The sequence below is a fragment of the Diabrotica undecimpunctata genome, chromosome 6, assembly GCF_040954645.1.
Source record: "Diabrotica undecimpunctata isolate CICGRU chromosome 6, icDiaUnde3, whole genome shotgun sequence".
NCBI classification, from domain to species: Eukaryota; Metazoa; Arthropoda; class Insecta; order Coleoptera; family Chrysomelidae; genus Diabrotica; species Diabrotica undecimpunctata.
In genome coordinates this window covers 93575741-93600266 of record NC_092808.1, presented here as the reverse complement: position 1 = coordinate 93600266, position 24526 = coordinate 93575741, and the positions used below count along the sequence as shown (strand labels likewise).

Sequence of the window (24526 nt, the reverse complement as noted above, 5' to 3'; positions counted from 1 at the left end):
ATGTCACCAACCGGCAAAGAAGTATGGGACGACCGCGCAAAAGATGTAGTGACAACCTTCCATAGAGGTATTAATCCGCCAATGAACAAGCTGAATTGCTTATAAAGAGGAAGAATTTAATTTAATTTAATTCTCGAATTCTCCTTGAACAGAAATTCATGTTTCAATGGATTCTTCATTACGACGTTTTGAATGTTTTATTGTCCAAATCGTACCTATTTTTTTATTTTTTAGCAGTAATACGAGAATTTTCTGTCCCAAGAAAAAATCGGTATTCATCATCATAAGTGGCTCGGCAAACCATTGTGGATCTTGGCCTACTTACAAAGAAGTCGCCACTCCTGTCGATTCCTGGCAACTTCCCTCTATCTTCTGACCCTTAGAATATGTAGGTCTTCTCCCACATCATCAATCCATCTCCTTCGTGGTCGTCCTCTGCTTCTTGTGCCCTCTCTAAGCCTCTGCACTTTAACGAATTTCACAATATCTGGATCGGTGTATAACTGATATAGTTCAAAGTTGTATCTTCGACGCCATAGCCCATTTTCATTTACGGCCCCAAAAATCTTTCTAAGAATTTTTATCTTAAAAATACCAAGAAGTCTTTCATTATTTTAAGATAAGGTCTACGTTTCAGCCCCATATATCAAAAACGGTCTTATTAAGGTCTTGTATATATTGAGCTTCACTGCACGTTTTATATTTTTATTTTTTAAATGTTTTTCTAGACCGAAAACAGTTCTGTTTGCTATTGCTATACGTCTTTTTATTTCGTCGCTTGTCGTGTTTGTTGTGTTTACTAGCGATCCAAGATATGTGAATTCTTTGACTCGCTCAAAGGTATGGTTGTTAATTTGAATTCTCTGTGGGATATGTCAGGAGTTTTTAGAAACCAACATATATTTGGTTTTTTTCCTCGTTTACAAGTCCAAATTTACTTGCCGCGTCCACAAGCCTTGTAAAACACTGCGCCATGTCTCTCATACTTCTGCCCACTATAACTATATGGTCTGCGAATGCAAGAATTTGCGTCGGTCTATTAAAAAAAGTTGACATCTGCGATGTGCTTGAATTTGATGTGTAGTTGACTTTTCCGCAGTAAATCCGCATTGGTATTGACCAACAATATCCTTTGTAAAATGTTTAAGTCTTCCAAACAATACATTGCCGAATATTTTATACGCAGATGCTAACAGAGTAATGCCTCTATAGTTCTTACACTTCAGTTGACCACCCTTTTTATGCAACGGACATATTATTTCCTTTAGCCACTGTTCTGGTACCAATTCATTCTGCCATATAAGTACTATTAGAATATGGATTGCTGCAAAAAGTTGATCAACAACTTTTTTTCTACATTTCCGAACGGATTTCATTGATTCCTGAGGCTTTATTGTCTTTGAGTTTTAGAATTGCGTTTGACGCGTCTTCTCTTGTTGGGTCTTCACTGTGTAGTTGACGTTGTAGATTTTGTTGATTTTTTATGTTGTAACCTCCTTCAATATCGTTTATATTTAGATGTTCGCTAAAATGTTGTGCCCATCTGTTAAGAACTGAGTTTTTATCATGTAAAATTTCACTGTTAGTGTCTTTACAAATTTTGAATCATGGTTTAAACTCCCGACGGCTATTATTTAAGGATTTGTAGTATTTCCTTGTTTCATTTTTATCAAATAAACTTTGTATCTCATTGAGAGTGTTCTCTTCGTATTCCCTATTCTTACGTTGATGGATACGTTTTTCGTCTCTTCTACGACGTCTATACTCTTTTTTTTGCGTGTACAGCCTGCGTCGATGATTTTTTGATATGCTGGGTTATTTCTGTTTGTAGCCATTTCGCACTCATGATCAAACAAATGATTTCTTTTTTCTGACTTGGTTTTACCCAATATTTTAAACGTTTTCTGTAACACAATATCTCGCATATTTGCCCTTAGTTGGTTAATGTCTTCTTCTTCTAAGTTTTTTGTCGTTATTTGATATTCTATTTGCTGTCTGTATACATTTGCAATGTCGGGATTTTTTAGTTTATTAATGTCAGTTTTTTTCTCCTTCAACCGATCTCCTTTTTTAAATTGGATATTCTCTCTTTAAATCGTGCTTTAACTAAATAGTAATCACTATCTATGTTTGCTCCTCTAAAAGACCTAACATCTAATAAGTTAGAGCAGTGTCGTGCATCGATGATTATATGATCTATTTGGTTAATCGTTTCATTATCAGGAGATTTACAAGTTCCCTTATGTATATCTTTATAGGGAAAACGTGTCCCAGCTATTACCATGTTCTTAGACATCGCAAAGTTTATGATTCTGAGACCGTTATCATTAGAATCTACGTGTAGGCTCTCTTTTCCCATGGTTCCCATGGTGGGCGAAAATATATTCCCTCTTCCAAATTTGGCATTAAAGTCTCTTGCTATTATTTTGATGTCAGCTTTGGGCACTTATCGTACTTTCGGTCTAGTACCTCATAGAACATGACTTTTTCATCATCCTCTTTTTCTTGCGTTGGAGTATGGACGCTAATAATGCTAATATTAGCGAACTTGCCTTTAAGTCTTATTCAACATGTCCTATGATCAAGAGCTTTAAAATCGATTACACTGTGTTTGACCTTGCTGCTTACAATAAATCATGTACAAAATTCGTGTTGAGTAGGATGTCCACTGTAGTAAATATTGCAGTTATTTTTTTCAGGATGCCTAAGCTAGTCCACCTCATTTCCTGTGAAGCAATGATATCTGCTTTGGCTTTATTAATTTCTTCTATGAGCAGAGCTGTGGCTCCAGGCTAATAAAGGCTTCTTACGTTCCACGTGCAAATTTTTAAATCATTATCCTTACTTCTTTTGCGAGTTCGTCGTAGCTTAGACAGTCCGGTTTCTTTCTTTGTAGCTCTCATAACAAAAAGTTTTTTACAGGTTTGGGTAGTTTTAGAGGGCCATTTCACCCTCTCTCGTCAGTTCCCGACCCAACTTTCCACCTGGTTGAATACCGAATCTGCAGTTGGGTTGCTCGGTTTACAGGGGACACCAGCGTGAAGGTGAGAGTCGGATTTGAGTAGAAGGGACTATTTGAAGTAAACTGGAATCAACTTCATATTTTGGCATTCTACCCTTTATCCTCCAAGAAAATCGGTATTATCCGCCGAATATCTCAAATTTAATAATTTGGTAAATCTGTGACTGTTGCCTTTCATATGGGTTTCTGTGAAGAAAAGCCTACTTTGTTTTGATTATCCTGAAAGCTTTTGCTCTCATATATTATTCTAGATACTGTCTAAATAGAACACGTCCCCTGTAACGACGTAAATATTAATTAAAAAGGAATACTATTTTGCAGAAAGAGTTCTTCAATTTTAAAATGCAATGACAATAAACTTAAAGTGATTGAAGGAAAATTTCTCAAAAAGGAGATATAGGGATGTTACTAAATAAACCACAAAAATAATGAGGAATTGACAAAATGATTTTACGTAACTGGTAAATACAAACGAAGTTAGTAATGGAAACAACTAATTAATTGTAAATTATCACATAGTAATAGAAATACCTACAAAGCAAGGAATAATAAACGAAATAATCCAGTAAACGAAATAACAGCCAAAAATAACGACTGTAATGAAAGCGCAGAAAATACGATAAGGTAGACAAAAATAAAAAAAGTAGAAGATCAGCGGTTGGGAAGATTGACAAAGAAGTAACATTGAGATATATGATATGGAAATAAAAAACATCGGATAGGAGGAACTGGAATTAAAATAATTAAAACAAAACCATATTTAGTCCTAAACCTCCAAGGGATGTTGCGCTTTATAAATATTAAATTATCATGGATTTGCAGATTTAAATGTCAAAAAATTAATATTACATGCAAGCTCCTTATATAGCTTCTTCGGCGGTTTTCTTTTTTAACATTAACATAGGGTCAATTTATTTCACTTTTTGTATTTTTAAAATAATTATACATAGATATAATTAATAAATAGGTTTAATAATATTTGGCAATCCTGCTCTTAAAGACACATTTTTTCTCTGTATTTAGTGAAACTTTTTCTATTTCGCTCAAAACCAAATTGGTGTTTTGGGATCCAATCATCGGTAACTGGATCTGATATTATCTAATAGAAAAAGTCATTCAGGAAGTTTGGCGATAACAGAAAGCAATCGTACTGAAACATAAATTCAGTTTTATTGTAGATTTTTCTTGGTTTTTGAATTAATATTATTTAGAAATATTTAGTTGTTTATGCCAATATGTTAGTCTCAGGATGTTATTAAACATATAAGTGATTCATATTATCCCTTTTTTGGCAACTGATTTATTATGTCAATACTTGGTGCGTTTCGAGCACTGAGCTTCCTGATTTAAATCTGTATTTATTTTAACTAAATAAATTAATAAATGGTGTATTTCTTGGGACACTGTTTAGATTTTTATGATAGAGATGTGAATGCAACTAATTACACGTGAAACCTAATGCACTATTGGACTAATTGACTATACTTCTGGGAGTTTATTTAAACTGTTTTCCAACAAGATACCACACTTGTCCTCATACAGAAGGACATGTTTTTGTTAAAACTTTGGATATGTTAAATGAAGTGATCTGCTTTATGGGTCATCAGCAGTGACCACATCGCTTTCTAAATTTATCACAAATCAAAAAATATGGGATCGACACCCAAATGAATGATTTACTTCAACCAAATTTCAATAATTAAATTAAAGAAACCTGGAATTTCTTAGAATATCATTCACCATTTATCTTAAATCGTGTCTTACAAAGTTATTGAGTGTAACTTAAAATATTTTAGGTTAAAAATGTACATTTTTTACCTTTAATAGAAAGCAAAGTCTAATAATAAATCTCCACAATCTAATCTTTCGTTTTGCTGTTCTCTTTTCAATTGTACATATTATTTGACCATAATTAATATCTGGTTTATGTCATGTTTTTAATTGACTATGACCATTTCTAACTAATTAAATAAATATAGATATTAAACTATATGATCAAAAACGTAAATATATTATTGCACAAAATAGCATCAAAACAAATCATGTTACAAGAAAAATACATTTTAACTTAAAATATTTTGAAAATAACAATTAAGAACTTCATAAATGATTAAAGATCTGATATAATAAATGGTCCAGTCGTCAGAGAGCTGATCTCTAAAAACTAGACAAACAAACTGAATTTTGCTGAGAATGTTAATTTTGGGAGATCAAAACGATGCAAAAAATTTTGCCACTTTTACCCCCGGGCTTCACCCTAAAACCTCCCTTGTAGTGGGGAAAAACGGAACACATCGATTTACCAAGAATCTGTACATCGTAGCAAACATTTTTTTAAACAAATGTAGCTGAGATAATTTTCAACAAAAATGTTTATTAATATCTTTTCTGTAGAATGAACCGTCCTCTCAGACACAACGCTTGAATCAACCGGCGATTTTGAATGTCAGTAACGCGAGCGAATTTAATTTTTTAAATAAAATTTGTATCTGAACTTGTGTTGTTTCGAAAAACGTACTTGTATAATCGAAAAGAAAGAGTTTTAAACGTTTTACATCGTTTATAATGTGAAAGTTTGAATTCAGCGTTTCTTCTGCATATTTTAAATGCCTTATATTTGTTACCAAAACCCAAAATCAAACTTTCATGTTATAGGTTTTGAAGATTAGGCTTTAGCAATTGAAATTCCATAGTTACTGGTCAATGAAAGTGATACATTTTATTGATCTTATGAGAATTGTATAAAATGGCAAAAATCTCGCAACGATTATTTATTTAACCTTCCGTCACTGGCGCTCGTTTTCTGTGCACCAATGTTGGCGGCGGACTATGAGTCCGCATACCTTTTTGCACGTGAAAAGCGCGATATATTTAGTACATGCGAACTTTTGAAGTTATACTTCTATACGCGCGCTCCACGTTGGAAATTTGTATGGGAGTGAATCTGTGAAATCATTACATATGTAAGATAATGAGTAAGAGAGAGACAGAAGATATATTTTCTCTCTCTTCCTCGCTCGAATATAAAAATGTTCCTTTTGTATATCTAATTTAATATTATATATTTATATATATATATATATATATATATATATATATATATATATATATATTATATAAAGATATATATACATACAATATTATACATATAATAAAATATTTATTAATATTATTATTTATGTGATATGTTGCACTGTATTGTAGTGTATAGTGGATATTGCATTTTAATTTGTATTGTATTATTATATGGAATTATGTTGCACTGTATTGTAGTGTATTTTTTTATGTATATTATTGTCATTTTTAAATACTTATTAATATGGCAGTTTAATTTATATTGTATTATTTTAGGTCTAAATTTTGGTATTTTAAATATAATTTTACCGTTTTCTAAAATAAAATTAGAAGACTTTTCTAACAACGAAAAACAAACTTGTACTAAATATAAGCAAAAGCCTAGCTTGTATATGGAACTTGCTTTGCTAAAAGACCGTTCATATCGAGAAAAGCATATCTACAATAATACTCATAACATTTTATGCCCAAACACAAATGCTGAATAAGATAAAAACACAATTGTATTATTATAATAATAACAAAATAAACAATGAATTTTACTGCAGAGTATGTGTAAAAAAATTTGCATTCAACTCCTTTCATACATATAAGAAAATAAAAATATACATTTTCATCAAAATATTGATTCAATCCTTCATTGTTAGTAAGTTGTTATTAATTCTGTTTCTCTTTCTGATATGTCTTACCTATAGAATTACATATGTAATGATTGTGCAGATTGACACAAATAAATTTGTAACGGCGAATGCGTGTATAGAAGTGTAGGCAGTCCCACTGGACTGCCACACCCGTTTTTTTTATGAACAAGCATTGCAAATTATTATTATATTTGTTTTACCAAAAATATACATAAAGAAGAGAACTGCTTTAAACCAAATTATCAGAATAACACTCTCCACATACACATGAATGTTTAAGGCACATGAATTAAGCACATTTTTTACTGGAGAAATATGGTCTTGGTCGATTTTTTCTCCTGTTACAATAACTAACATACGAGTTATTAAGTTTACTGCCCTTTTTCGTGAAGGGGGAGGGGGGTGTTTTGCCCAATTAATTTTTTATCTTTTCTAACCAAGTCAGGCACTTATGAGGGATCGACTTCTATGTATTCATTTTTAATTTCATTCTCAGAATCAGGATATATTTCTTGCAACTTTACTATATCCTCTTCGCTGTCTTCGTCGTTGTCGTTCACCACCTCTTCAGTATGGTAGAGACAGTCTATCATTAGTCTCTGTAGTCGTTCTTCCTCTTTTTCACATAATGCTATATATTATTAGTCAATAAAACCAATTTATTACCTTTTATGAAATACAAAAAAATACACCAAATCTTTCAATATGTTTATCTGTGAAATTACTACCTATGTAATTTTTACTGGCGTCGGACTATCGCTCTGCAACTTGCTACCAAAAACAAACCAATGCACGTATGTAGGTAATACGATACACTAAACACGTTTAGACTTGATCAATGAATACAGAGCGCGGCTGTTGTGTTGGTGGGTGAAATTAAAATAAAATTGAAAAACATTTCGTTGCAGACTGTGAGTCCGCGCGCCAGTTAGGGAAAGTTAACAGCTTTATATAAACTTATTTTATTTGCGGCAAAATCTAAAAATTACAGCCGAAAGCTGCACTCTTCACCTCTAAAACCAACTGTACTGACTGACTTTAAAACTGAACAAACATATCAAATTTTTACCATCGAGTTGATACAAATAAAAAAAATGATTTCACCTGCGGTTTTAAGGCGAAACCTGGACGTAGGAGTGATAAACTTTTGTTCATCTTTGTTTTTATCTAAAAATTGACAGTCCCAGGAAAATTTAGCTTGTTATTATAAACCTTTTTAAAGGTTCAGTTGCATTTTTGTCTCTAACGACTGAAGTATAATATGTAATTTCATGTTATAAATATATAATTTCAACAAACATCACAAAATAATATATTTTGATGTGTTAGAAAGGACAAGCAAACTACAAATTTCTTAACCGAAGAACACAAGTACAGTATAATGTAAGTTTTAGTCATCATTATCATTATCATCATTAGCCCCAAAAGTCCACTACTGAACATAAGCCTGTTCCTGGTGTTTTCAATCACGTCTATCTTGCGCCACTCCTATCCAGTTTTTATTTTGTCTTCTTAAATGGTCAGCCCATCGTATAGATGATCGACCGAAGCTTCCCTTGGCTTCTCATGGTCTCCATTCTAATATTCCATATAGTCCTTTATAGTCCCTCATTTTATCATTTATTATTTTATATATTTTTAATTACATTTCGTATTCCTCTATTTTTGTGTTAAATACTATTTAATGTGACATTTAAAATGTAATTTAAATCAATTACGTACAAAGCGTTGAATAATTAGGACAAAGTTAACAAATCATCAATAATAATTGCAGAGTTTTGATTTAAATAACAATGTTCACAGTAGGTCTGTGAAAGCGAAATTGATTATCTCATCAATTTTAGTAATCAAAGGCAGAAGGATGAACTTTAAGAAAAACTTTTAAAAATACTTTATTCAACAATTTCTAAGGCTACATTAATGGTTTTAAGTTCGAATATTGAATCTATCAGTTCTATTTATCTAATTTAAATTCAAATTTTAGTATTAAATTAAATATATATATATATATATATATATATATATATATATATATACAAAGTGGGATAGGTCTTTAATAATCAGTAATAATTTTGTAGGCCATGTTTAACGATTGCATTACCTAAAAGAGGCTATTTCCGGGAGCGCCGCCAAGGTAATCACTATCACTTTATTACCACTTTTGGCTCCAAATTATCCTAGCTTGTTAGGGAATCTACGACATGTATGCAAATAAAGATTTCTTAAAATATTTCCATAAAAAGGCAATTTTCAGTTTTTCTAAAATGGCCAAAAAAAGTACTCATTGTTTACGTCTAGCGCTACATATATACCTAGTAACCTGCGATTTTGAAAAGCTTTGGGTAATCTTACAAAACATTGGAACACACTTCGAAATTACATAGTGATAGGTAAATTAGACTCGTAAATAATACTGAACGAATGGGAATCTGTCAAACCGGCACCTCGTACACCTAATCAGATATTGGATTTACTAAAAATGAGAGCTTTTTCATAGAGATAATAAGAAATGTTCTTTTTCTTACAGTTTTATAAAGCATAGAACTACTAAAAAATATTTTTTTATTTCAGTATCGGGTTTGGCGGAAACCGCAGAAATTTCTAAACTGCCTAGAATTCCTTACCTTAAACGTAAATTAACGAACCAATGTTTCCGAATTAAATCTGAACTGTTTGAACAGTAGTCATATACCTGCATACAAGTTGCACACATGGTAAAGATTAAAAAATGTGCCAAGAAAAATCACATGCTTCTTCAAATTGATACTATAATATCCTCATCTAATCTACTGCATAACACTCCCTAAATCCTAACATGCCTCCGGCTGGACAGATATCAGCCCTTTAACTGACTTTTATGAAACTCAGAAGTTATTATCTAGTCTTCATTTTAGTTTTTGATGCTCAACGTAAACCTTGCACGTGTAAAGCTATTCGAGCGACATATAGTCCATTCGTCACAGATTGTACCTCTAAAAATCACACGAATAAGTTGAATTTTGCTAAGAGTGTCAATTTTGAAACTTTAAAAATGAAGCAAAAAGTTTATCACTCCTACCCCTCACTTCCCTCTAAAACGCCCCCTTGTAGGGACGTAAAAAGGACCAAAACATCGATTTACCAAGAATATGTACCCCGTAGACAAAAAGGTTTTAAATAAAAAATGTAGCTGAGATAATTCTTAACAAAAATATTTATGCTAAAATTTTATTTATATTTTATTTATAAATATTTATGCTAAATATTTAGACTAAACTATTCTCTCAGAAATAACGCTTGAAGCAACCGGCGATTTGAATGTCAGTTACGCGCGTGACATCAATGTTAAAAATCTTTTAAATTAAATTCAATATAATCATCATTAAATAAAAAGATCAAAATACACTTTAAAGGCGAAGAGTGCTTTTTGAATTTTGCCTCAAATGAAATCAGTTTAATAAAAGTGTTAAATAAATAAACGTTGCGCGATAATTACTATTTTTTACGATTCTCATAAGATCAATAAAATTTATCACTTTCATTGACCGGTCATTATGGAATTTTCATTCTTAGAGCCTAGTCTCTAAAACCCGTAGCATGAAATTTCGATTTTGAGTTTTGGTAACAAATAGGTATGAGGCATTTGGAATATACCGAAAAAACCCAGAATTTAAAATGTTACATTACAAATAATAGCACGTCACGGAAAATGCTTTTACGAAGACAACATTGAGTGAAGTTTGAAGCTGAAGTTGTGTAGTTTTGAAAAAAGTACTTGAATATTTCAAAAGAAGTAGTTTTAAACGTTTAAGACCGTTTGTAATGTGAAAGTTTAAATTCAGCGTTTTTTAGGCATATTTGAAATGCCTCATATTTGTTGCCAAAACTGAAAACCAAAATTTAATGCTATAGTTTTTGAAGATTGAACTTTAGAAATGGAAAATCCTCTACGACAGGTTAATGAAAGTGATAAATCTTATTGATGCGCAACGTTTATTTATTAGGTAAACACCTTTATAAAGACTGATTTCATTTGCGTCAAAATACAAAAAGTGCATACAAAAGGTGCACTCTTCACCGTTAAAACCTATTTTGATTTTTGTCGTTAGGATACTCTGATAAAAAAATATCGAATGTTTATCGTCGAGTTGATAAACAAATTTTATTTAAAATTGATTTCGCGCTACCTATCTTGTTCGTCATACCATTATTAACGTATGATGACATTCAAATGGTTGGACCAACAATTCAAGTTAATTCATTTCAATTATATTATCAGCACTATTTTGGTATCGTGTCGAGGGATATTAAGAGAATGTCGCTAAGTTTTAATTAAAGGTAACTGACAAATCTTATAGCAAATCTTGTGACATCTTAATGACTCAGAAAACTTATGGTGCCAAAAGTAAGAAAAGTATTAAAGTTAGATTATTTAGTTACATCTTGTTATAGATGACAATAAATTTCTACGAGTCATTGGAATATTTCGTAGTTTATTCTTTAATATTAATTAAAAGCATCATGTTCTTTTCCTTCTAATCATATATAATGACAAAAATTATATTTAAGAATATCCATACAGACCATTAACAGTCCGGTCCTTAGCAGATACTTCTTCTTCTTCGCGTGCCATATCAGAATTATCCAAAGTTAGCGATCACCATTGCGAAGGCTTCTCGATCTTCTGCAATATAGAATAATTGTCCTGCATTTGATATCTGAATCCATTCACAAATGTTTTTTAAACAAGAAACTTGTTTTCTTCTTACACTTCTACGGCCCTCTATTTTGCCTTTAAGGATCAGTTGTAATATTTTATATCGACTTCTCCTTACTATATATTCCAGATAAGACATTTTTCGATGTTTAACAGTCTTTAGCAGTTCTCTATTTTTGTTAACGCTCCTTAGTACATCTTCATTAGTTTTCCTTGCTGTCCAAGGTATTTTCAGCATTCGTGTATGAACCCACATTTCCAATGCTTCAATTTTGTTCATGATCGATACTTTTAGCGTCCACACTTCTGCACTATACAAAAGTACCGACCAAACATAACACTTAACTATTCTTTGTTTTAGTTCCAAACTGAGATGATTATTGCAATGACTTCATTTTCATAAAAGTAGTTTTAGTCATTGATATTCTACGTTTTATTTCTATGTCTGGATCTAGTTGGTCCGTTATCACAGTTCCCAAATATGTCATTTTGTGAACTTTCTCATCTTGGACTCCGTTTAATTGAAACTTTGTATCGGGATGTGGGTCACGACTAAACACTAAACATTTGGTTTTGTTTGTCTCCTACCTCGTGGTCTCGTGAATACGATCAAGCAGAATTTGGATACCTTCAATATTATCTGACAGAATTACTGTATCGTCTGCATATCTAATCACATTAAGTAGTTGATTTTTAGCAGATACTACATTTTGTTTTTTTCGGAAGCAGATTCAGTACACCATCTTGTACAGGCAATATATATATATATATATATATATATAATATATATATATATATATATATATATATATATATATATATATATATATAGTTCATTATTTTCAAACAATCAACATACGTCAAATCAAATTTTAACTTACTGGAAGCTTGGCAAGGGTCGGCTGAATATTACTAGGATGTAGTTTTTATTAAAACTCCCCACATATACTTTAATATTTTTCCAAACAAACGTATTTTATAGAAATATTAATTACTTACTATATACTTTCTATTAGTCTCTACTACAGTATAAGCATAAAAACCTCATGCAAGAATAATATAGAAATGAAACATTGTAGAAAAGAAGCAAGAGATATAAAGTCAACATCTTGAATGTTATTAGTATACAGAGAGACGCATTTACAAGGTGCCTCTTTTCTTGCAACTTGCACATGAAAGAAACAAAAGAAAATATTTTATGCAGGATACTGTAAAGGAGTAACTTTATTGTTCACGAACAAATCACGAAAAGTGACACCATTTGATGTCGATTATACGCCAGCGCGCGTTTCTGTTATTTCTGTTGAATGCCGATAACGCCCAAACGCTTGATGTCTCTAATATGATGCGCGTGATGTGAATAATAATTCTCAGTTTAATTCGGCTTAAGTAAATATCGTAATTTTTAGTCGGTAGGGAATGGATCAATTGAAATAAGTTACATCTTTAGAAAAATTCTTTTAAAAGAATATTTGCTTTTACTTACGTTAATGTTAGGGATGATGTTACTGCAATGTTAAACAAATTGGTGTGAACAAAATAACAAAAAAATCTGATTTTGTGCTTTGACATCGACGCCGCCAATATTTTTATAAGAAAAAGTTATATATAATACAAGAGCACCATGTATCATGAAACTTCCGATAGAAACGAAGCTACTTCCGATTTATATATAAAGCCTCAATAATTATTATCATATGTAACTTAAATTCTATGATCAATAATCCAAACAATACTTTTTTTACAAGATACTATCATTGCTTATTCTGTATCATAAACTTAGTATCATAAACTATGAATACTCAGAGTATTCATTAATACCAAAGATTCAGCTTACTGCCCTTCCGGCTCCATGTAATCTCTATTTTTTATGTCGATATTCCCCGTCTTATATGAGTCATACATCTTTTATTCATCAATAATCCAAAAAAACAACGTTTGTTTGGCATGCCACGATTTTTGCATATTTATATATTGGATCTGTATATTCTCTATTGTCTCCCTTTTTATTGATGTATAATACGCTTTTCTCTAATCGTTTCTACCGAAGAGAATATCTAATGGTTTTTTAGGAGAAGCAAATATTATTTTTTTTGCGATTATGGGGACCTTTACGTTCTAAATTAGAAAAAAAGACAATTTTTAAATATTAAACAAAAGAAAAACTATTACATTTATGGTCATCATTTTTTCTATTTATTATTAAAAATATTTTGGGGTATACAAAAAATTTTTTTTACACTTTTCTGCCTTCATGAAACAACTTTTTTTTAGGTTCCAACGGAATTCAATTCGTGAAACTTAAAACTAATAAATAAACCTGTAAAAAGTTATTTAAAACTAAACTTTAAAAACTTAAATACTACTACTACTACAAACTGTCAACATATGTTATATAACATACATATATATATATATATATATATATATATATATATAAAGTAAACGTTAAATATTGGGTTTGCAGCAATAAAAAATGAAACGTGTACTCTTTTAAATTTTTATTCCAAGCTTTCGGACATTGGTTATGTCCTTCATCAGGGAGCTACAAATGTGATGAATAAATTGATGGCGTTGGTATAATTAATTAAAAAATTCACTACTTACAAACTTAATGAGGTTGTATCAACGAAGATGTATTATAATGTTGATAAAATTTATCACTGTCTCTCATCTTTTTTCAATATACAAAACCTATTTTTATGTTTAAAAAATTAAAAATTACTGTACATCCAAAAACACTTAATTATTCTAAATACATACATGAAATTATTCTGACAAAATTCTTTTAAATGTTAATTGATAAATTGTGTTTGTGTTATTATTGCATTTATCTAGTAGTAACAAATAGGAGAACATTTCATTTAGATGACCAATATCCTTTCTATGATTCATTGCATTGTTATTTTGGCAAATGTAGGCCATTTCAAGAAAAAGTCTTTTGGTGATGTTACTTTCCTGTAATTTAATGTTGATCCGCACTCTTGTCTTTAACGGATGTTGTTTACTGTACCGTGCGGATCATGTGAACAAGTATACTATGGTCAAACATCAAGATGCCTTAAAGACCGCATTACATCTTACAAGTCAGATAATAGACTGCATCCTGAAAAAAGTGCATTGGGTGATCATGCATTTAAAAATGGGTATCAGGTAGATTATAATAACATCAAAGTAGTAGAACAGGAAAGTAACATCACCAAAAGACTTTTTCTTGAAATGGCCTACATTTGCCAAAATAACAATGCAATGAATCATAGAAAGGATATTGTCATCTAAATGAAATGTTCTCCTATTTGTTACTACTAGATAAATGCAATAATAACACAAACAATAATTTATCAATTGACATTTAAAAGAATTTTGTCAGAATAATGTCATGTATGTATTTAGAATAATTAAGTGTTTTTGGATGTACAGTAATTTTTAAATTTTTAAACATAAAAATAGGTTTTGTATATTGAAAAAAGATGAGAGACTGTGATAAATTTTATCAACATTATAATACATCTTCGTTGATACAACCTCATTAAGTTTGTAAGTAGTGAATTTTTTAATTAATTATACCAACGCCAACAATTTATTCATCACATTTGTAGCTCCCTGATGAAGGACATAACCAATGTCCGAAAGCTTGGAATAAAAATTTAAAAGAGTACACGTTTCATTTTTTATTGCTGCAAACCCAATATTTAACGTTTACTTCCTTACGTTGTCAGCAAATACTTCTGGTTCATTATATATATATATATATATATATATATATATATATATATATATATATATATATATATATATATATATATATATATATATATATAGATATATATATACATATATGTATATATATATATATATATATATATATATATATATATATATATATATATATATATATATATTTTCTGGCGTTCCAAACTTCATTAGACATTTCATAAATGTTCGATGTCCTCTTGAATGTTCTCTTCTTCTTTTTCGTCAAGGGACTTTTCTATGTGGGATAAATCTTACGGAACTTTCTTAACAATATTTTTAAGGCCTTTATACGCGATTTTATAAAAAGTTAAAAAAAAATGCTTGTTTTTGGGGTGAATTTACCCTTGTACTAAAAAGGTGGGATGTTTTTTTTTACTTTTTAGAGGTTTATTTAGTATTCCTATATATAAAGTAATATGGTTTAAATATGGTTTATGGTTTATTGGTGTAGTAAATTTTAAGAAAAAACGTTTTCCAGTTTTGAAAAATTTTATTTCTAGAAAAACGCGTTTAAAGTATTTTTATGGTCATTTTATAGAATAAAATAGTCAGGAAAATACATAAAAAAATAAAATATTTATTTTTTTAAAAGGTTAGTCTTTGTATGTGGGTATATTTTATTAAAATAATAAAATATACCCACATACAAAGACTAACCTCTTTTGTTATACGTGGTATACAGCCAGCTACAGGAATTATTTTCCTTGTGGATTTATTTTTTTAGTCTAATCAGCGATTCCTGCTACATATTGGATGCCCTAACTGTCCAGTAAAAGCTGTAAATGGTCGGTCAAACCTTTGATATTCATAACTCTGCCCTCTTTTGATGTCTTGCTGCTTCTTCTATTGGTTTAAGCAATATGAACTTCGTCAATATTTTTCAACGAACTCGTTGTCATTTATTCAATTTTTATTCCAATTTTTGTTTTTATTTCCAATTTTGATGAGGAAATAAGTAATTTAGAATTGTTTTCTGCAGTAAATTGATTGCATTTGCATTTTCTTTTCATATTATGCTTATTTTAATGCGTTCCCTTATTTTGACTGCCTTATAAATGACCGTCAAAAGTTACTACATTTCCTGGGGCAGATATTGGATCTGATCATCAACCACTTGTAGCAGATATTAAACTAAGGTTAAAACGAATTCAGCGACAAAAACCAAAACCAATGTACTTAACTTTGACGATATAAACATACAACATAATATTAAAAAAGAATTTAACAATAGAATAAAAAACATCGGAGAAGACCCAGAAGAACTATGGAGTGAATACTAATGAAATATAATATGAAATATAATATAGACACCTGCAGAGAAGAATAACAAAGGAGATCAAATTAGCCAAAGAAAAATGGATGAGAGAAAGGTGCGACGAAATGGAGGATGTAATATCTAAACACGACTTATTTAATATGCACAAAAAACTAACAGAAATGAGTAACATATTTAAAAAACGAGTTCTCTCTGTACTCGTTGACAATAGTAACAAAATTATTGTAAATGAGCACGAAATAAGAAAAGAATGGAAGCTGTATATATCAGAGTTGTTTGAAGATGACAGGAATAATATTGTTTAAAAACTGCATATTCTTCAGGGTCTGATTAAGAACTGTATTTTTTCCTTTTGTAAACCTTTACAACAAATTTTCAATTTTTCATTATTATCAATATATTTCCACAATATTGGAAAAATAGTTTTCTTACACCTATCTATAAATCTGGCAATCGCGAGTGTGTTAACAATTATAGAGGTATAACTATTCAATCAGCAATCCCGAAACTTCTTGATAAAGTTGTATCGATAAATCTCACCTGGGCTTGCAGAAACATAATTATTGATGAACATGATTTTCTAACGGGAAGTCAACAGTAACAAACCTTGTCAATTACCAACAATACTTGTTGGGTGCATTTGAGAATAAAATTCAGGACGACAGCGTTTACACTGATTTCTCAAAGGCCTTTAACCAAGTTAATCATAATCTTTTGGTCCAGAGACTTCATGCATCTGACTTTGGTGACCCTATTGTTAATTGGATTAAAAGTTTTCTGATGGGACGTGCACAGCAAGTTCGTATTAACAATTATATTTCAAAAGAATTCCATTGTTATTCTGGTGTACCACAAGGGTCTCATTGGTAAGCCTATCAAAAACTCACACTTCCTGCTGTTTGCTGATGATCTTAAGTTATCTCGTTGTATACCTAATAAATCGGATGGAGATCCCCTGCAAGATGAAGTAAAAAAAATATGTTTATGGTCAAAACAAAATGGTTTAGGCTTAAATCCATCTAAATGTTCTTGTATTTCATTTGGTCGTATGAATAATCTAATAGCTAATAGATATGTTCTTAATGATGTACTCTTGGATTCAGTTACTGAGATAAGAGATTTGGGTGTATTATTGGATTTTTCCAATAGCCATTTTCTTAAAATTAAAGAAACAGGATTTCGTAATCTTTTTTACTTTTTTATTTATCGTAACAGTCATGATCTTTCACCTAAAGTATTCAAATTGTTGTATTGCTCTCTGGTACGCTCAGGTCTTGAATACTGCTCTGTTGTTTGGTTCCCATTTCATCAAGTATACATTGATGGATTGGAGAGCGTTCAGAGGAAGTTTCTAAGATCTTTAGCTTTTAAAGCACATATCAATATAAAAAATACTGAAAATTATTTAATAGATTATTCTATAATAATGTCTCTATTTAACATTGCTACATTAAAAACCGCAGGTTGAGAGCTGATATGTTATTTTTGTTTAAAATTCTAAACAACGTTATTAATTGTCCCTCGTTGTTAGCCAATGTACACTTAAACACAATACATAGAACTCGACACACTGCACTCTTTTATATTCCTTTACATAGGACTCATTATGCTCGTCATTTTCCCTTGTCGAGAATGATCAGCTCTTGCAATGACCTCCTATTTAATCCTTTCTGCCCAAATATTAATACTTTCAAAAGGCAACTTAAGCATCTAATTATTAATCTAGATATGTGATATACTTTATATATATATATATACATATATATATATATATATATATATATATATATAATTATATATATATATATAATTATATATACATCTATATATATATATATATATATATATATATATATATATATATATATATATATATATATATATTTAACTTTTGTGATTTGGTATACTGTTTTTTACAAATTTTAACTGTTTACTTGTTTCCTTGTTATTGTTTTGATGTTTATTGTACATGATCTTTTCTCTTTAGGTACCGTCTCCTTTAAGGAGTTTGGTAATCATAACAGCTATTTTCACTTTTGAGATTGCAGCTCTGAACAAGTCGACGGAACTGCAATTATACCACTTTCTCAGATTGTTGAGCCAGGAGATGCGTCTTCTCCCAATACTTCGTTTTCCCTGCATTATGGTTTGCAGCAACACAAAAGGTTGCGTGGTTGCAACACCCTCTTATAACGTGGCCGAGATATTGTAACTTTTTTATCTTAATCGTATTCATGATTTTCATTTCCTTTGTCATTTTTCAACATTTGTTATTCGGTCTACCCAACTTATTTTTCGGTATATTCTTCGGTAGGTCACATCTCGAATCCTTTAAGTCGATCGCTCACCTCTTTCTTTAAGGTCCAGGCTTCCACCCCATACAGCAGCACCGAAAACACGAACGTAATATTCTTATTATGAGTTGCAAACTAAGGTCTCTACTGCATAATACTTTTCTTATCTTATTAAATGTTGCTCTAGCTTATCCAATTCTCATTTTTATTTCTTCTGTATACTCGTTATTTTCATTAATAACTGTACCAAGATATCTGTATTTTTTTACTTTTTCTATTGGAATCCCTCTTATGTTTAAAATGTCTTGTAAATGGTTCTACCGTTGAAATAAATAAATAAATAAATAAATAAATACTAATGCCGATCCGAGCACGGAAAGTTTAACGAATTTGTCCTCCTAGGCCATATATATATATATATATATATATATATATATATATATATATATATATATATATATATATATATATACACTCGGTTTTTATTTAATTTATATCACTTATTTCTTATATCAGATCTTGCTTTTAAGAAAATAAAACTCCTTAAACAATAGAAAATGTCTCTTAAGGTCATAATTATTATTCCTTAATAGTTATTAAACTTCAAAATTTTTATTTATATTTACTTTGATATTTAAATATTTCGATTAGAAAAATAATTTTTCAAATTTTAAGTTAATTGAAAATAAATTTCCTCATCACTGAAAAGGTTAATACATTATTAAAACCTTACCCAACCTCCAGAAGGCGGCAACTTTATCTTCATATTCGTTATGAACATATCCAACGGAGCAGTTCTCAATTGCTGATGAAGAGAGTAACCATTAAGAGGAAGAGTTTTCTGTCTTGAGATTTGGCGTCTTCGCACATGATCGAGAGCAGTTTCGAGCCTTTTTGATCATCGAAAGTTATACCTATCTCTTTCTTCTTGGTAAATGTTATTTACATTCGAACCCTCTTCTACATAAGGATAGGCGTCATTGGAATATTTATCATTTGGACGCGATGGTTTCTCTGCTGCCAACTAAAATTTGCTTTTTAATAAAAATAGCGAAAGAGTATGGGTAAAAAAAAAATAACACTGTAAACATATGAAAAAATGGAATGAAATAAATAAATAGAATGAGTTTTAAAGCTGAAATAGAAAATAATTAACTAATATTGAAGAGAATATTTATTGATAGAGAAAAAAGGGAGCTTAATTATACAATATACTTTTATAAATATTATTCACATTATTGTAAAATACATTCAATACTTGTCAATAACTTATTGTTATGGAATTATCAGAGTTTCCGAAGCTGCCAGAATCGGCTTAAACACATCCCTCTCCTCCTCCTCTCCTCCTCCTCCTCCACAATTCTACCAAAACTGTACTGACGGCCCAGAAATTATGAAATGTGAGGTAGAACACGCTATAGATAATGCTAAAATTAGAAAAGCTTGTGGTCCAGATGATACACCAACTAAGTTGCTGAAACTAATAGAGGATGATAACATAAAAGTAGTAGTAAGACTTTTTAATTCAATATATAACACCGGAGTGATTCCCACAGATTGGCTCAAATCTATCTTTGTCGCAATACCTAAAAAACAATTTGAGAAAATGCTCAGAATATCGATTAATTAGCCTAATGAGCCACACTCTTAAAATTTTCCTAAGAATACTTCACAACAGAATTAGACGCAAATGCGAAGAATATCTCGAAGATACCCAATTTGGTTTTAGAATTGCTATGGGAACCAGGGAGGCCCGTGACCAAAGAAAAGATGTATTTGCATGTTTCAAGGACTTCGAAAAGGCATTCGATAAAGTACAGCATGTAAAATTATTGTAAATACTGAAGAATATCGGAATAGATGACAAAGATATTCGTGTCATTAAAAATTTGTACTGAAATCAAACTGCTATCGTAAAAATTGAAGATAACTACACCGATGAAATCTCCATACAACGAGGAGTCAGACAAGGTTGCATTTTGTCGCCGACATTGTTCAGTGTTTACTTGGACCAGTTATTTAAAAAGGCACTTGAGAGACAACCATATGGAATAAAAATCAAAGGGGAACTAATTAATGTGATTAGATATGCAGAAGATACAGTAATTCTTTCAGATAATATTGAAGGTCTCCAAATTCTGCTTGATCGTATTCACGAGGTAGGAGACAAACAAAACCAAATGTTTAGTGTTTAGTCGTGACCCACATCCCGATGCAAAGCTTCAATTAAACGGAGTCCAAGTTGAGAAAGTTCACAAAATGACATATTTGGGAACTTTGATAACGGACCAACTAGATCCAGACATAGAAATAAAACGTAGAATAGCAATGACTAAATTTACTTTTATGAAAATGAAGTCATTGCTTTGCAATAATCATCTCAGTTTGGAACTAAACCAAAGAATGGTTAAGTGTTATGTTTGGTCGGTACTTTTGTATAGTACAGAAGTGTGGACGCTAAAAGTATCGATCATGAACAAAATTGAAGCATTGGAAATGTGGGTTCATAGACGAATGCTGAAGATACCTTGAACAGCAAGGAAAACTAATTAAGAAGTACTAAGGAGCGTCAACAAAGATAGAGAACTGTTAAAGACCGTTAAACATCGAAAAATGTCTTATCTGGGACACATAGTAAGGGGAAGTCGATATAAAATATTACAACTTATCCTTAAAGGTAAAATAGAGGGCCGTAGAGGTGTAGGAAGAAAACAAGTTTCTTGGTTAAAAAATATTCGTGAATGGACACAGATAACAAATGCAGGACAATTATTTCATATTGCAGAAGATCGAGAAGCCTTCGCAATGGTGATCGCCAACGTCGGATAATTCTGATACGGCACGCGAAGAAGAATAAATGACCACCAGATCCAGGTATTTTTTCCGATTTTTAAAACAATAATTTTCGATAAATTTCAACAACATAAAACTTGTGCTCGATTTATAAGTTTTAGAAAGCGAGCTGCAGGTGCACAGGTGAAAGGGGCGCGCTGTGTTGTATACAAACGAGTTTTAGCTCAGATGCCTACCGTTATAAATACAGCTATAACCTTGTTCCTATTTTGAATTTCTTATTACAATTTCAGGAAAATCTTTCTATAATTCTAAGCAATGTTTTTATTTAAAAAAGAACAAATATCGATTGTTTGAAAATTTAGAAAGTAAAAGTGCTCCTATAAAAATGCACATGGAATATACTTATACTGCAAATTCATTTTTAGAAGATTTTTTTATCGCAATATATATTTATATTGTATTACATTAATATTGCTTTGGACTGTATTGGGTTTTATAAAATAATTGTTAGTAGACTATATATAATATTGTATTACAGTATATTTACAAAACAAATCAAACCAAAAACAAAAATGTTATACAATAATACCAGAAATAAATGGCTCTTAAACAAACCTATCTTACTTGTGTTTATGTTTTAGGAACTGACATGACTAAATGGAAACAAGAAGATGGGGGATACGAATTTCACATAGCTAGTGCAGTATCGGAATATATATTGGTGATAAGTACAGTATTGCACGTTGTCACCTATTTTTACGAATTCAGGACAATCGAGTTTAATGAACCGCCGATAAGTATTAAGGATGTGGTTGCTGATGCATAAGTTACAATATTAATTTAAAATTTTTAAAATACTGTTCTTCTATAATTAGTGGAGGAAGATATGGAAAGAACTATCATAAAATGTTTTATATGTTTTACAGTTTTTATTTATTAAATTTGTTTTAAAACCTTTTTTAATAAAGTATTATTACTGTTTCGTTTTACTGTGCATTCATTTTTGTTATTTTATTTAAGTACAACTATATTCTTAGTATTATTATTATTTTTTTAAAGAATAATGCGATCACTGCATTTCATATTCCAACCAATTTTTTCTTTTACTTTTACTCTAAATTCACGTTTCTTAAGCATTCAACATCCACCGTTTAATGGAGTTACGATCTTCACCAGAAGCTTTTTCTTTACAACACTTTTTCTATTTCTTTATTGGTTAGTGGAGATACTAATTGCGAGTGTATATTTGTCATGTTTATTTCCGGGTATTCTTTTGTAGAGTGGCATATCCTAATTGTCACACTGACTATATACACTTGACTAAAACGTTTAGATTTAATTAGTATAAATTGAATGGGGGTGCAAGTGAAAAGCTTTACCGGATCAAGCAGTCTATACTCTCCATTCGCAAAGACATAATGGACCTAAAATAATCTGTGCTTACCTATTGTACTTTGGGGAGACGATAGGTTTGTGACGATAATATACTCTCATCTTAGAGTACACCTATGCATTTAACAGAACATGTTTTTATACCGTCACTGGCAGTATAAAAATAGGAATCCCATCCATCATGCCACTTGATAGTTCACGATCACATCCAAGCCGACAGGCTATTCTCAGCCCCACAAGTTTAAAAACGCACTATAATATCTTTGAAAGTCTTTCGGCGGATGACTACGAAGAAACCGACGAGATGCCATAAAGAGACGCCAGGAGTGATGGGGGGTTCAAACTGCCAAAAACCAAGCAAAATAGTAATAGCTGACCCAAGGAACGAGCATAGGATACCATAGATAACGACATTACCCCACATCGACTAAAAGGCTAAGAATACACCAGAGCAGCTAAGACGAAAAGTCAAACTGGCGAATTTAAAAAGCTGGTGCAGGAAAAGGACGAGAAAATCAAAATACTAAGACAAAAAGTCTCAGAATTACAAGAGACGGTGCTGAAATTGCAGGCTAGTCTTGTAATATAGGTTATATTTTACCTCATTGTCGATTTATAAATACAGATTCTTGTGCTAGCTTGTAGATGTTTATTGTACCCGACTTAAGATCTGTGACTAATTTAATAATAACCACACTTAACTAGCTGTTGCGTATAAATAATATATTCATGAAAAGACGAAAATCTCAAGTAACTGTATTTTTAAAACCAAGGAAGCAGCAGAGACAAAAAGACTTTCTTTATTGTCCCATCTAGTCAAAGTTTTTAATAGGGTGATACTAAACAGCATTTTTCAAACTATCGACAATACAATAATACCAAAACAAGCTAAATTCAGGACGGGAAAGCTGTGCTTAGGCCAAATAATAAATTTGATACAGCATATAGACGGTGGATCCGAACGGTAGAAAACAAATTACAGGGGTGGCTTATATTAAATTTGTACTGCCACATGCGACAGAATAAACCATTGAAAGTTATTGAAGTTACTAAAGATTTTCGTCTAGTTATTTTTTTTTTAAATTCATACTGCAAAACTTCTCGATTAACACGAATTTTCATAAAAAGTAAAGATGTTAGAGATACTAGCAGGACGATTTATCTGAAGTACACACTTTTGTCCTAAAGATATCCTCTACCGACCACGTTACCGACGTTTTATTAAGAATGCAAAAAGAAAAAAGTTGTTAGCTACAATAAAAACAGCCAAAATTGAAAGATGCCTTAAAAATAACCCATAACCAACGAGCGATTTGTCATGCCTGTTCTCAACAACGAAATAGCTCACCATATGTTCCTTGCTCTTATTATCTTTAATTAGTTAAATACAAACCCTTCCTCTTAACAAAGAAATTAGTTTCTATTGTCGAACAATCCAGCCTACTTTCTAAGAAAAGCTGAGATGTTGGTCTTCTATGAAATAATCTTTCCTGGCGAAAGAAAGTAGAAGTTATAGAAAATAAGGCCACACAGAACTTGTCAATTAAGTACTATTTTCGCGTGGCACTCTTTGGCCAA

General features: G+C 31.0%; 1 protein-coding gene across 3 annotated transcripts in view; it reads left to right on the top strand.

Moving 5' to 3' along the window:
* Positions 1 to 22535, top strand: part of LOC140443562 (DNA damage-regulated autophagy modulator protein 1-like) — a 60223-nt gene extending 37688 nt beyond the window's left edge. For 2 of the 3 annotated variants that reach the window (XM_072534892.1, XM_072534890.1), the window contains exon 5: positions 22198 to 22535. In XM_072534892.1, the coding sequence (XP_072390993.1) occupies positions 22198 to 22382 (185 nt within the window). In that variant the 3' untranslated portion in view covers positions 22383 to 22535. The remainder of the gene's footprint in view (positions 1 to 22197) is intronic. The other variant, XR_011951235.1, reaches the window with a different exon arrangement.
* The last annotated feature ends 1991 nt before the right edge of the window (positions 22536 to 24526 follow it).